This window comes from Carassius gibelio, chromosome A16, assembly GCF_023724105.1.
Source record: "Carassius gibelio isolate Cgi1373 ecotype wild population from Czech Republic chromosome A16, carGib1.2-hapl.c, whole genome shotgun sequence".
Lineage (NCBI taxonomy): Eukaryota > Metazoa > Chordata > Actinopteri > Cypriniformes > Cyprinidae > Carassius > Carassius gibelio.
Window position 1 is genome coordinate 6,421,800 of NC_068386.1, and position 15,210 is coordinate 6,437,009.

Below are 15,210 nucleotides of genomic sequence, written 5' to 3' on the forward strand. Positions count from 1 at the left end.
GGATATCAATTTTTACCTACAATATATTGTAGGATGTAGTAGACTGTGCATAGAAATCTATCAGTACATATATTAAAAATATGTTCCGCTCAGTGTCGCGATCCACCAATCAGAATCAAGTAAGCCATGTCAGCCACATTAGCATAATCAATTCATGCAATATTGAGGAATACTACAGTAAGTTATTCGTGAAATAAGTATTTATCCCTCTCAGATTTCCCCCGGATCCTACAGCGCAGTTGTGACTTGCATTGTGCTGCCATCTATTGGGCGATTGGGCATATGCCTACACGGAAGTGGGACTTTTTTTTTTTTGCATGTATACACATTACTAGTCATTAATTAACTTTAAATCACAAAGTGTGTTCAAAGAGCATGGCTACATTTATCACTTCAGGTATCATAGCTGTGGTGAGTCAGCTTGTATTTTCACTTATCATTATAACGTGGCCATATTTTTGGACAATCTACGTTGATGTTTTCTTTATGAGTGCAGTAAAGTACCATGTGTGACATAAGAATAAGTCACTAATATCATAAACTTGTTTTAACATAGAATTTTGGATGTTTGATCTTTGAAGTACTGCCTCATAATAATGCTGGTGATCCACGTAATTGGTACAAACAACAAAAATGTGCATGCAAACCAAAATTGGTTATAGAAACATACGTATGAATCCACTGTATGCAAAAACACCATGTTTATTAGACACCAAACTCTCTGAACAATCAGAGTTATTAAAAACACTTCGTTTCGAAGCATACACAGAGTGAAAATGAAAACACAAAACATCATTAGAAAAAAACTTTAAAAATCCATATTGGAATCAAAAAGCACCACAGTGTCATTGTGTTGTGATCACATCCCACATGTCTAACACTTTTACCCACACACAGAGTTTGATCTCAGTTTCTCTTTAAGGAGTGTTGTCCTTGCTTGGAAACCAAAGGGACAGAAGACAAGGGCCCTCATGAGGTGCACACAGGACCTGCTTGAAACCAAATTAGTATTATCTTTGTATCCAAACATAGGTTTAAAAGGAGTAAACAAAAAGTGTGACCCGTTGCCTTATCTAGGCGAGGACCGCAAGCCAGCAGCCCAAGCACATCTACATTGTAAACAAAACAGTTGAGCAGTTCTTGAGAGTGCTAAACTCCAGCAAACCAAAACACGATGCACCATTCTAGGACAAACCAGCCAGAGGCCAGTTAATACTATAATAAAATGCATTGCTATAAACCACTAGCTTTTTGCATTACACTTGCATTTCAATCCGAACACTGATATTTAAAAATGAGAGAACAAGGTAGGGTCACATTGCTAAAGAGTCCAAAATACAAAACGTTTCCATCTCAGCAATATACAATAAAACAAAAACAAAAAACATAAGGGTGCGATATCAAAGTTTGTAAAAACCAACGTATAATAATGAGCTCTGAAAACGTGAGGACGTCCATGCATCTGTGGGCTCGTGAGGTCAGTCTACAGATTTGGAGATGTCGTGCTCCGTTGGTTCCGAGGGAAACTGTAGTCGTCTGACCGCTTCCTTGATCAGGTTTCCCGACAATATGAGTTCCTGGAGGAGTTGGTGCGGATCGTCCTCGTCGATTTTCTTTCGGTTCCACGAGGATCTGAAATGGTCCCATTCCTGATCGCTGGATCCGGGTGGGTTGTACGGACTGGCCCGCCTGGAACGTAAACTCCGGCTGCGGATACGGATGCACCGCTGTCCGCCCGCCGCGCTGCTGCTGTTGTTGTTGTTGTTGTTGCTACCGTGTAGACGTGACATCGCCTTCTGGCTCGAGCTATTGTTGTGGAGCTGCAGCACCTCGCCGATTTTCGACACGAGAGCGTCTACTTCCTTTGAATCCACCGTTACCGACTGTTCCAAAAAGATATAGTTCTCCTTTCGACAAGGCATCTTCAATATAACTTTAGATAACAAATATCCAGCCCTGATGGTTGTTTTTATTCAAACGGATGGGACTGTCTAGTCGGAGTCCGCCACGCTGCTCAACAGAAACAGCTCAAGGGTTGATTTGTAAACAATGGATGACGCGGAATCCGGCACGTACCATTTAAGAGCGAGAGGGGCGCATGCTCAGTCGTTTTAAAATCTAAACGCATGTGTTATATTGTTATCAGAAAGTTGCAGAGTGATGTTTTACGGATCAACTGCTACATATATTACTTTGTCTGCTCCCTTTATCATTCTTAGCGGTTATAATTATCTTGGCACCGCCATACGTGTCTGCAGATCTCTGTATTATCAATTGTAGCATTACATAACAGTTCTCGATTGTAAAAAAAAACGTTGTAGACAGCCACATGTGTGCACTCAATGCACCCAAATGCTGGTGCAACTGAATGTGACATTACTTCATGTAACTTTACTAAGAATCTGAATTACACTCGCTATCAAATCAGTATCTTTCTTGATAACTTCATAGCCATATTTGGAAAGAAGGACCTGTTTGTTTTGTGAGGCACGTGTTAGGCAGTTATTGTGGGAAGTAATCAAGGGAATATTAGAATACAATTGTATCATACACACTGATATAAAATAAACATGACAAATAGATTGAACTAGGAGATGTAGGCAGGGACGCTGTAAAAGGAGTAAAGGTTGTGATTGTTAACATGGTCCTGTTTTCCTAGGTATGCAGATCTATGACATCTCGCTGTGTGTGTGTGTTTATATATATATATATATATATATATATATATATATATATATATATATATATATATATATATATATATATATATATATATATATATATATATATTGTAGCTAGCTATGTGCATGTGTGTAGCTATTAGGTAATGACTGATGTGTCCTATGGGTGTGTTTGCATAATATTTGCAGTCTTGCCAATATTAAATGTGTGATCTGTCTCTATGGAACTGTGTCAAAAATCCCTCTGAATAACTGGATTTATTCAGACTTGCAGCAGTGACTCATTACAGTTGTTTGCCGAGCTGTAGCAGTTTGTTTGTTTAATCATCCTCACAAATTAAAAGAATACTTCGACTCAAAATGAAAATTCTTCATCATTTACCATTTGGTCCAAGTCATGTGCTTTTTTGTGAGAAACAGGCCAAAATGTATTTATTTTATTATTATGTATTATGTTACTCTTGACATCAGCTCGCTTTGAGTAAATAATTCTTTTGAGTTAGATGTTTTCAGTGAATTAATTTCACAAAACTGGTTGATTCAAAATACAGTGCAAGAGTCGTATGGACTACTTTAAAATGTCTTTGTGTCTTTGAAAACATCAGTAGGCCTACCTGTTTATTGTAAATGCACAAATCACATATGAGTGAAAAAATCATTCTGAAGTGAACTCTTCCTGTAACATTATGCCACAATGTAATTAGTATTTCTTAAAATGTACTCTGGTACTTTCAGTTCTGTTTCACAGTCGTCAGTCTGACCACGTCCTCTTTTAGAGGAAGAGGCCTCTGAGTTCTTAGAAACAGATTGTGAATTATTTTAACACAACTACTATGTTTGGTTGCATATATGGCACCAAACCATTTAATTAAATGGATAGTTCACCCAAAAATTAAAATTCTGTCATTAAATGTATACTTCACCCCAAAATGAAAATGTTGTCATTAATCAATTACCCCCATGCCATTTCAAACCCATAAAGCTTGATTCATCTTCGGAACACAATTTAAGATATTTTGGATGAAAACCAGGAGGCTTGTGACTGTCCCGTAGACTGCCAAGTGAAAAACACTGTCAAGGTACAGAAAAAGTTTGAAAAGCATCATCAGAATAGTTCATCTGCCATCAGTGGTTCAACCGTAACGTTATGAAGCAACAAGAATACTTTTTGTAAGCAAATAAAACAAAAATAAAGACTTTATGTAACCACATTTTGGAGAATATCAGCTGAACGCAGGCAGTTTACGCTCTTCTGTGTCAGCCGAGCCACAATGATGCACTGTTTTCTACATATATTCATGCTATGATCTGAAAGAAAACAGTGCATCATTGTGGCGCGGCTGACACAGAAGAGCGTAAGCTGCCTGCGTTCAGCTGATATTCTCCAAAATGGCACAACGGTGATGTGTAGAGACACAGAGGAGACAAATTGTTGAATAAAGTCATTATTTTTGTTTTATTCGCATACAAAAAGTATTCTAGTCACTTCATAACCTTACAGTTGAACCACTTATGGCAGATGGACTAATCTTAAACTCTTTATTCTACATCTAAAAATGAGATGATGTTTCTTATATCCTCTTCATGGTAAATTAAAATATAGGCATGTCTTCCTGCAAGCTGTGATTCACCATTTGATTTTGTATGTGCACAGATTGCACTATCCAACAACCATAGCAGCTTTCCTTGTTTACTTCACAGCAGGAGAACAGTCTGAAGAACAGACTGAGCCTTTGTCGATGTATCAACACAGGCTACTGGTGTGCCGTTGTTCTCTGTCTCAATCATCAGCATGCCCACAGGGAACTTGTTTCTCAGAAATCACCTCACTGCAGAAACCAATGTGCCATGTGGTCTTTGAGATAAAAGAGGTTGAGGTCATTCTTTTTTATTCAGACATTTTAGTATACCGTGATATGAGTAAATATTTAATACGTTGTCTGAGCATACGCCTAACATTCAGTCACAGAATGATTGATACTATTAGTAGGTAGGGTTAAACGTTAATCTTAAATATTGATATATTGATCTTTAAATATTAATGTGCCACAGACATGAATGTCATATCAAATCATGTTTATTCTTGAAAAATGTGTTTCCGCATTTATAAGAATCTGAATGTATTGCTAATTTGTTAATCTAGTGATCTAGTTATGTGGCTATTATATATATATATATATATGAGCAAGCAACTACAAAAGATCTCTTCTCTGATTCAATAGAATATTATGTATAATTTTTTACTGTGATCAATATATATTTACTGTGAAAATACAGCTTGGATTTTACATTTTAATAGTGGGTATAAAAATGTTTCACCTAATAAAAAGTCAATATTTTCAGATGATTTGTTTAGGCTTCAGCAGTATTAAAGCAAATGATTAATTTAGCATATAATCACTATTTTTGTATGCAGTGAAAATGGATCTTTATGAATAAAAATATAGCTGCTTTTTATTCTAAGGAGGAGTCCCTCAAGGGGATCGTAATATTTGGAGGAACTTGGTATCAAAACCCCTGAACTCTACATGTAAGTCTACATAAAAGGTTTGATATGAATGGAGATTATAATGGTCTGTAATCTCATACACCTGCAATGCTATCATGAAAGTTGTAAAACTTCTTCTGTCTCTTTTGGACTATCTTAGCTAGCTTAATTTCTCAGAAGGAAAGAACAGGAAGAACACTCAGTCCTTGAAGTTTATATGGGTGGGGAGCATGGGTTATTTGTCGAAGGCGAGGCTAATAAACAGAAAAACTTAATACAGATCAATGATGAGGAAGGAAGAACTGTGTCTGTTTCAAGTATTTAAGGGATCTGGTTTTAGACTGTGTTGTGGGTTGTGGGATTTCTAAGTGTTTTTTGTTTTTTTTTAGCTTTGTTTAAAATGGAAGCATACAATAAATCAGGGAAAAGTAACAAATGAGATAATCCTTTATAGCTACAAGAGAGAAGCTTTATTCCTTATTTGTTTCATCTTCCTGTTTAAAGACCAGCTTTAGTCTTACAAACATCTCAATACAGAAATAAATGGGTGCATGTTTATAGCTTATTTTTAAATGGGCAACATGTTTATTATTATCTGACTAGCTTACATGAAAAACATTGAAGTGCAGGGCTCAAAATTATTTTACAGGTTTTTTTTTTTTTTTTTTTTTAACAGCAGAGCCATAGAAGAGCTACTGCAGAATCTTTTTAAAATAACAAATTTGTTATTGCATTTAAGGACAAAAGTTCTTAATAGAACCATAGATGTGAATAAAGAACTTTGTTCTGTGTGCCATATCTACACTTAAAAATAAAGGTTCCGAAACTGGTGGTTTTTTTATTTTATTTCATTTTTTATTTTTGGTTCCCAAAAGAACCTTTCAGTACAGGAACCGTCTTCTAGTGTGAAGAATATTTTAATAATCTGAAGAACCCTTTTTCGCTGTAAAAGTTCTGGAAAGTTTCTGTGGATGCTAAAGTTTCTTCATGGAGCCACAGATGCCAATAATGTTCCTCTGTCAGGTTGCAATTGCCTGATTCATTATACTGGTGTGAAATGTGGGGGTGGATAAATGGTGTCTGAATAAACGCAAACAATACTAACTTTCGACAAAGCACTCAATTAGATTTGTACCAGAAAACTCCTCCTGAAAGGAATGTTAGTGTAGCTGCCTGTTGTTGACCTCCTCAGACGAGTGTACTCATGTACTCAGCACAGTTACAGCTGCTGACTGGACTCAGTTGGGGGTTGGGCTCTTCTGCTCAAGGGACAATAGTAAATCTCATACGGTCTAACTTTAGAGAGGCTCATCCTGATCAGAGTTTGAGATTACAGCGGGGACAGTACCAGAAGGCTGAGAGCTGCATGCTCTACACTTTTCCTGATCATATCAGTTTATTACTTGAAATACATAGTGAGACAACAATCAGTTTACACCATCGTTCGAAGGTAGACTTTTTATTTTTTAGAAATGAATACTTTTATTAGTCAGTGTCTTATGAAATCATTATTAAAGGCTAAGTCAAGACATTTACAATGTTACAAAAGATTTTTATTTCAAATAAACGCTTTTCTTTTGAAAGTATTGCTGTTCCACAAACATACTATGCAGCACAACAGCAGTGTTGGAGAGTAACGGTGACAGTGTAACAGAGTAACCTTCCCAACACTGTCCATAAGATATTTTTGCAATTAAGCATTTGGGCTATATAAGGTGCTTACATGACCCAAAACTGTCAAATACGGTAATGTTAATGCATGTATATAACGCTATAAGCTATAACGAAATATCAGAATTTTGTATATTTTGTATACTTTTGTATACTTTGGTATAAACACAGTAAGTAAAAACACGTTGCTCGAAGATGCCTCTTAACAAACAAGTGTTTATGTCGTTCCTGACATTATCATAGTCTAGAAATAAACATGACTGCCTGGTAGATAGTATGAGTGTGTGATATATGATCCAGCATATTGCTCAAAATAAGTGCTCAAAAAAGCATGAGTGGCTGTTCAGCCTGCTAAACATTAAAGAGGCGCTAAAACATCTCGCCCAAGGAATTTTTCCTTGGCACATGTTAGTTTTGGTGAAGGTTGCGTTTTTTTCTCAGTCAGTTTTGGTTTCCTAGAATCAGCGGCCCTCCCCTGTTGATAGAGGCCGTGTTTGTGTACAGCGGGAGCACGTGTTTGAGCGCTGCACTGACTGCCCTCGGCTCTTGGGCTGGAGCCAACAAACGAGCTCTAATGACTGTGTTTACAACGGCGCACTCCCCTCCCTCTGCTTTTTGACTTTCTCTGGATTTCCATTCGGTGGCTGAAAACGCAGGGAAGTGCTGTGGTCAGCACCGGTTCACTGGAGCCTGACGCACGTACGTCTCAAGCATAAACCCCTCTCACACAGCAGAGCTCATGCCAGAACAATCACAACGTGAAGCAAGTCCCAAATGACCTGGACTGTGGAGTAGCACAATTACCAATGGAGTGGTCAGTGTGGAAATATGAGGACTGTTCTAAGAAACGCTTGTACAACAGACAAACAGCTGTTAGATTAGAGTCTGCTTTATGAAATGTTTTATGATGTTTTTCTTCTTCCAAAGAACACACAAGGAGATTGCCAAGCTTTTGTTTTCCATACAGTTGAAGTGGGATTTAGGATTTGAGCCTTAAATTCAGTTGGCACTTCAAGCCATGAAATTTTAAGTACAGCGAAGGGAAAGATTTTCAGTGAATAATGACTAATAATGATTTTTGGAAGGTTATGCATATAGGTGACAACATTGTGAAAATGATCCTTGTTTCAAATGGCTCTGCAAAAATGACTAAAATGCTGTTTGCCAGGCCAGTTTGCCGATGTCACTTTGTAAAGAAACACTATGCACATCAACGTTATCACTTATTTGTGTTTTTGTAGTTTACACTGAGACAATATCGATACTGCTTTCAAAAACGTGCCCTTTTCAACTTGTTTTCAAAAGTTTGAGTTTTCAGGCCCCCAAAACACCAATGTCATGTAAACCAATGGCCGAAATGCATCAAAAACTGCAGTTTTGAGCTGGAAACAGCATTGTGTAAACACCCCCTTCGTTTTATGTTTGTGTGACAAGATTATTATCTCAGCAAACACAGAACATGCCCCTAACGTTCCTGCATGGTTCCCATTTGTTTGGGGGGGAGAAAGAGAACGTTCCCATAAAGTCCTGGAAACCAATTTTATTTTTACCTGGGATATGGCTTTATGCCTCAGAAGCTTTCATACAAAACACATTCCTGCATTAAATAAAAAAATGTCGGGACACATTATTTAAAAGTTCTTTTAGAACTTCTTTTAACTTGACACTGCATTTTTAGAACATGGTGTCATGCGTGAAACGCAGCTATGAGGCGCCATCAACAGTCAATCACATCTGTGTTGTTTGAACAGCCCCTTAAGAGCCATTTGACAGAATATAGCCTATTTCACATTTAAAATCTGAAGACTGAAGACGTCTAAAGTTGAACATCTTTTGATCCCAACATTTTTTTATGCATCAGTTTAATTATGGCTCTGATCCATCATGAGTAATTATCTGAAATGTAATTTCATTAAACAGAGAGCGAGTGACATGACAGTTTTTAATTCATCCATAAAGTACAGTATATCCCTCATGATGTCAAAAAAGTGGCCCTAGAAGGGCAGGACATGCATCGGATGATGTTGTTCCCTTTTACTCTCTCACTGACCTCAGTACAGAGTAAGCAAAACATAGATAGTAATGAATGAGGTGAGCAGCAGAGGGGTCTTCTTCCTAACTTAAGACGTGCACATATCTCACGTACAACACACCTGTTCCTCTCATGACATGTGTAAGCATGTGTGTGTGTGTGTTTATTTAAGAAGTTGTGGGTTGTAATGCAGAAGAGCAACCATTAAACACTTTCGCTTTGTTGTCTGGTATGTTGAAACTGATTTTTTCAGACTAGTCTCAGCATAGCTTGTATACTTATATTAAAGTAAAGTTATATGATTTCAAAGAAACTGCATTGGTCAGTCTTACACTATAGCCAATGTTATGTTCATGAATGCCAATGCTGTTCCACATTGTTAACGCAAAGTCCTAGTTAACTTTATGTTTATGCTCTGTAAAATGATACAGGTCGTGTAGTAACAGGTTACTTGGAAACACTGGGTAAAGGAAATGTATGGGGCAGCCACTCCTTGTAAAGAATGTTACGTGTTTGGATGTGTTTTGGTTTTGTCTCTTTGGACCATTTAGTAGCGCGCAATAACCGCTCTCTCTAGCGCCATCTCGTGGTGATCATAAATCACGATGAAACAATGTGCAAATCAGTTTATACAATTAAAATGTGTGTGTGTAGGTTAATAATTTCTGTATGATAAAAATAAACTGTATGTACATATGAATAGATAAAAAATATAAAATCTAAATATTGATAAGTAACTATTTATTAATTATTTAATTATATATATGCAAATAAATATATACATTTTGTTCATTTTTATGCTAAATGATGTGTACATGAATATAAATATACACATATTTACATAATTATACATACATGAAAATAAATAAAATTGTATTTAAAAACAGTGTAAATATTTTTAATATTTTACTTAATAATTATTTATTGAATTATTTGTAAATATATACATTGTTTACACACACAAAAATAGCTAGAACATAAAACAAATATACAAATCAAATGATCTTAGAATTCAATAATTATTTAATAATAAAATATATTATTTATTAATCACTTATTTATATTTATTATATATTTTATACATTTTATTCTTTTTTATTATATGTATTTTATTACACACACACACACACATACAATGAAAAGCTAAAAAATATTGTAATAGCTAACTTATTTATAATTAAAAGATGATAATAAAATCACTTAAAGTCTAAAACTTTTAGAAAAATGCATAACTCGTTGTCTCAGAAGCGCTGTTCAATACACTTCACTTTTAAAGAGATGGAGCACTTTAATCGACTCTGATTTTCCATGCCTGTGATCAGATGATGTGTTTATATGACTGGTAAAAATGAACACCCTCATAGAGCTGTAATCTTTATAATCAATTATTTGGGTTTTAAGATTAATAATATTCACCATATGCATATATGTATACAACAGTAAATGCTGAATAAAATATTCAACAAAAAAAGCATGTGGCCACTAGATGGCAATTTATATATATATACCGTATTTTCCAGACTATAAGTCGCACTTTTTTCATAGTTTGGGTGGTCTTGTGACTTATAATCAGGTGCGACTTATTTATCAAAATTAATTTAACATGAACCGGGAGAAATGAACCAAGAGAAAACTTTACCGTCCACAGCCGCGAGAGGGCGCTCTATGCTGCTCAGTTCTCCTTAAGCTTATACTGAGCAGCATAGAGCGCCCTCTCGCGGTTGTAGACGGTGATGTTTTCTCTTGGTTCTTGTTTCTAAATAAATGTGACTTATAGGCCAGTGCGACTTATATATGTTTTTTTCCTCGTCATGACGTATTTTTGGACTGATGCGACTTATATTTATGTGCGACTTATAGTCCGAAAAATACGGTATTTCATTCTGAATGTTCTTTCTTTTTTTAATGTTAAAACATTGATTGATTTGCTCTTTTCACAGCAAGAACAAAATACTACATGAAGATGTGATCTTCGTGGGCAGACCATTTCTGTGTCAGTCTCAAAGCATGCCCTTTTTATGTAGGCTCAATTGAATGATGCAAGCCCAGAGCCATATAAGCTTAACGGTATCTATAGAATTGACTATGTGAAGCTATAAATATTCTACAGAAAGTTATTTATATTTTCTGAGCTGCTCCGTATCACTTTACTGAGATGAGGTCACTAAAGTACAGAACAGTTGTCTCTCTAGTGGATTGCTGTTGTTGTCATGTTTTATGTGACACAGTTGCATTTTACATATGTGGAACAATAAGGTTTTTCTTAGTGTGAAGAACAGTTTATAATTTTTTAAAGAACCTTTTGTGGGAAGGTTCCATGGATGTTAAAGTTTCTTCATAGAGATTCCTGAATCATTAATTATTATTTATTTTTTTCAGTTACTTTGAAGGAATTGGTCATAAAAATGGTTCTAATCAATTCACAATTCACTCGGAAAAACAGTGATTTGTCTTTGTAAAACAATGAAACTTTTGAACATAGAGGACAGAAGTAGAACTGAAAGTATTAAAAATAATTTTCAGTAATTGAAATAAAATCTAAAACTTAAAAATGTAAAAACATTACCATTTGCTACTAACTGATATAAATTTAAGTTGACATACTAAAATGACTAAAACTGACTATATAAAATAAAATATATTTATATAAATGACAGCTAAATAGAAATAAAAAAACTACAAAAGCACATTACAAAATTTCTAAATATTAATCTAAAATTAAAATGAAAAATATATAAATAAAAGCTAAAATATTAATACTATGTTAACAATACTAAAATAACAGCTATGAAGTGGATTATTTGCATACAGTCCATTAAAATCATAAAATCATATCATATTTGACTTTTTTTTTCATAGTAATAATATATATATATATATATATATAGCATTTAGCTCATTTTTAGCTAGAATTTTGCATCAAGCAAACCTGACACAAATAATTTTTTAAACGATAGGTGTTATTTCCCACCATTATTTTTGTTGACTCATAAAGGCTTATATAAATGTCTAGTATATTCAACAAGATCAGAGTGCGACCTGTTTGCATGGTCAGTGTTAAAACTGTAACCTGTTAATATTAATCCTGAAATAAATAATCTTAAACATGCAAAACAGGTCTTTCTTGACCTCCACTAACTTTTTCGGAATGTACCCACTTTCTCTAAACATAAGAAGGATGTATTCTAATTTTCCAGTGATTTATGTGTTGTTTAAAGTCTTGCTTGACTGTCTGTAAGTGTGTGTGATATTGCAGGCCTTGTATCTGACTGCTGTTGTTTACAGTGCTGTCTCTGGCGAGTGAATTCTTAGGTGCTGCTTCACACAAACATAAATAACCTGCCTCGTCTCTGCCACCGCCACAAAACAAGCAGCTTTAATCAGCACAATCAGTAATCTGAACAGATCAGTTCTATATATATATATAATAGATATATATATATAATTATCATTACCATTCTCATTGAAATTTAAATGTACATTTGAATATGGATTCTTCCAATTGAAAGATGAATAACACTGTGGAATTTGACTGGATGCACAACTTTTGACGTCAACAACATATAACAGATAACGGAAGCATTTCCTCCTAATTTTTACAGCTTTATGAGTTTATTTTGCTGTCCTGTATATGCATTAATATAATTATACATGTTGTCATTTTCATGTAGCATTGTTTTTTCAGTGTTGTCAACAATCCCATCAACAAACCTGCAACCCATTATTGGCTTGTGACCCACCAATTGAGAAACACTGTTCTACAGTACATGAATTAACAAATGACAACGATCTATCCAGCTCTTCCAGAAGAGATATCAGTATGGCAACATCTGACCCCGATTTCCACTGGCCCCTGACAGGCTTGTAACCAAACATGCCCAGTGAGTTATGCTTGTATAACAGAATGGGAGGGCAATCCATCCAGCAGAGGTCAGGAATCACAGCGTTTGCCAAGGTGAACCGACTGCATGCTGCCACTGGCTTCTGATTATAGCAAGCGAAGGTCAGGTAGAGAGATGGTCAAATACGGATGAGGTGATTGACTTAAGTGTCAGAGACAATGACACAGACCGTTCAGGGTACACACCTCTATATTTTTAGCATCTTAAAATAAAGTGTACAAATCACTGCAGTGGCTCACAGGACAGATATAAAGGTGGGGAATAAATATGGCTATTGTTAAATGTGCAATTGGTTGCAAATACAGACACTGCAAATCTTGTAAATTATAGGATGGGTGATTTTGGTGTATTATTAAAATACCATGGATTATATTAAAGTAACGTTGATATTTTCATCTGATTCCATACTATGATATTGCCTTTTTGTAAGCAGCAGTACTGTTTTTGGACACACAGGGGGAGACAGAGATCCAGTCTGAGCCTGATCAGTTATCTTCATCCTTGTAAAAGTCTATTTTATATTTCAATCCCCCTTTATCTCTGTACCAGTAATTACACTTTTCTGTTACACTTCACACTGGCCACACCATTCGCCTTGTCTAAGGCAAAGCAAGAACAAAAATACACACACACACACACAAACAAACACACACACACACACACACACACACACACACACACACACACACACACACACACACACACACACACACACACACACACCATGTTATTCCTATGTCAAGGAATTCTGTTCTTTTAGAACTAGTGAATTTGCATTTGGTATTATCAGACTTTGCACATCACATCATAACAATCAACATTTTTAAGGTTTACAGAGGCACAGCGCCCTGCAGTGGACAGAGAGAGAGAGAGAGAGAGAGAGAGAGAGAGAGAGAGGTGGGGAGAGTTTCCGGAGTCTTTACTGTCCTGAAGCAGTTTGTGAAAGTGCAAGTGATGAATTTATTTATGCCTCTGATGCCAAAGATTAATATTTAGCAGTCAATACTTCAGTCTTTAGTGTCACATGATTATTCTCATATTTTAATATATTTGCTGCCAAAGCAATATTTCTTATTATAAATAATTAATTGAAAACAGTTGTCCTGTTTAATAATATAACAGTAATATACTTTAGTATCATAAAGGAATGTTAATATATGAATGAAACTAGAAATTTTTATTATTCCATTTGATAAATTTTTTATTTTACCCCTTTGATTTTTTTAATCGTTATAACCTCACTAAACAGATACCCATACAGCAGTCAAGTAAGTTTTACCGTAGCAACAAATAGTACAGTGGCTTTGTGACCTCCATCTCTCTAATTGCTGTGAGTGTGAGTGCACCTTAACCAGAAAAAAGTGTTCTTCTCAATAGAAAAGTTGTTACTGACCGTTTTAGTTGCATTGGTTTGTGCAAAATGGAAATAGACTGAGAATTTGTGCATCCATAATGAGTGAAGAATATTTTCACCTATTAAAATACCTATTGAGGGCAGACCTTTGCCATCAAAGTGTTTCTTTTCTGTCCTCTCAGCTCATTAGCACAGTTTTACAGTTTCAAAATAGTTTTGTGCTTAATCAGTTGTGATAAGAACCTTGATTATGCTTTTATTCTTGCATACTTACCTCCCTCTGATGGTGAACTTTAGCTCTGACACAAGTCATCATCCTTGTCTATTATCTCCTGCTCTGTTTTCATCCTTTTTCTTCTTCTGTTCATTCTCATTTATCTCCTCAGCAGAGAGAGTCCCTGTGTGTTTCCAGCAGGCCAATAGACTGTGAAAATGTATATTCTGTACTGGTCACTTCTGTCAGGGTTCAGAAACAATGAGGCTGGAGTGCATGGAAAACAAGCAGGGCAAAATGAACCAGGCCCTCACGAGCTGCAGAAGATCTGTCACTGCCAGCAGAAGGGCGACGCGGTGCATCGGACGACTCAAGCTGAATGCTGATCCACCACAAACTGCATGCTTTCTCTCTAACTCACTCTTCTGTTCTCTGCTCATGATGATTAGAAATTGGCACAGTGCCGCGGTTGGGCCCTAAAATTAAATGTGCCCGGCGAAGAATGACATCATTGATGGGTACTGCTGAGAGTGAGAGTGAGAATTCACCTTTGTTTGACTTTAATGCTACAAAGAGCTGAATCATAAAGCCTGCATGCGTGCTTTCCTTCAAGTCATTATGAATCCTTATAGACATGCATTTGTAAGGGATTGTGTTTGGTTTACTTTGTTCACCACCATAACTAAACTAAACTAAACTAAACATGAATTAAACTGAACCGAATTGGATCAGGGTTAACTAAAATTAAAAACAATAAAAACATTTTTGATGTTGTTGTTGTTTAAGATGTATATTTCTATATTTGGTGCATGTTGCTTGTTTTTTATGCATAGCTTACTATTTGTTTTATAGATTTTGTGAGACTGAT

General features: G+C 35.7%; 1 protein-coding gene across 1 annotated transcript; it reads right to left on the reverse strand.

Annotated features, from left to right (window-relative positions):
- Positions 1-684: 684 nt before the first annotated feature.
- Positions 685-2,121, reverse strand: LOC128031208 (GSK-3-binding protein-like). Its single transcript, XM_052619478.1, has one exon. It carries the CDS (start codon positions 1,920-1,922, stop codon positions 1,479-1,481), a length of 444 nt encoding a protein of 147 aa, XP_052475438.1. The 5' UTR covers positions 1,923-2,121; the 3' UTR covers positions 685-1,478.
- Positions 2,122-15,210: the final 13,089 nt, after the last annotated feature.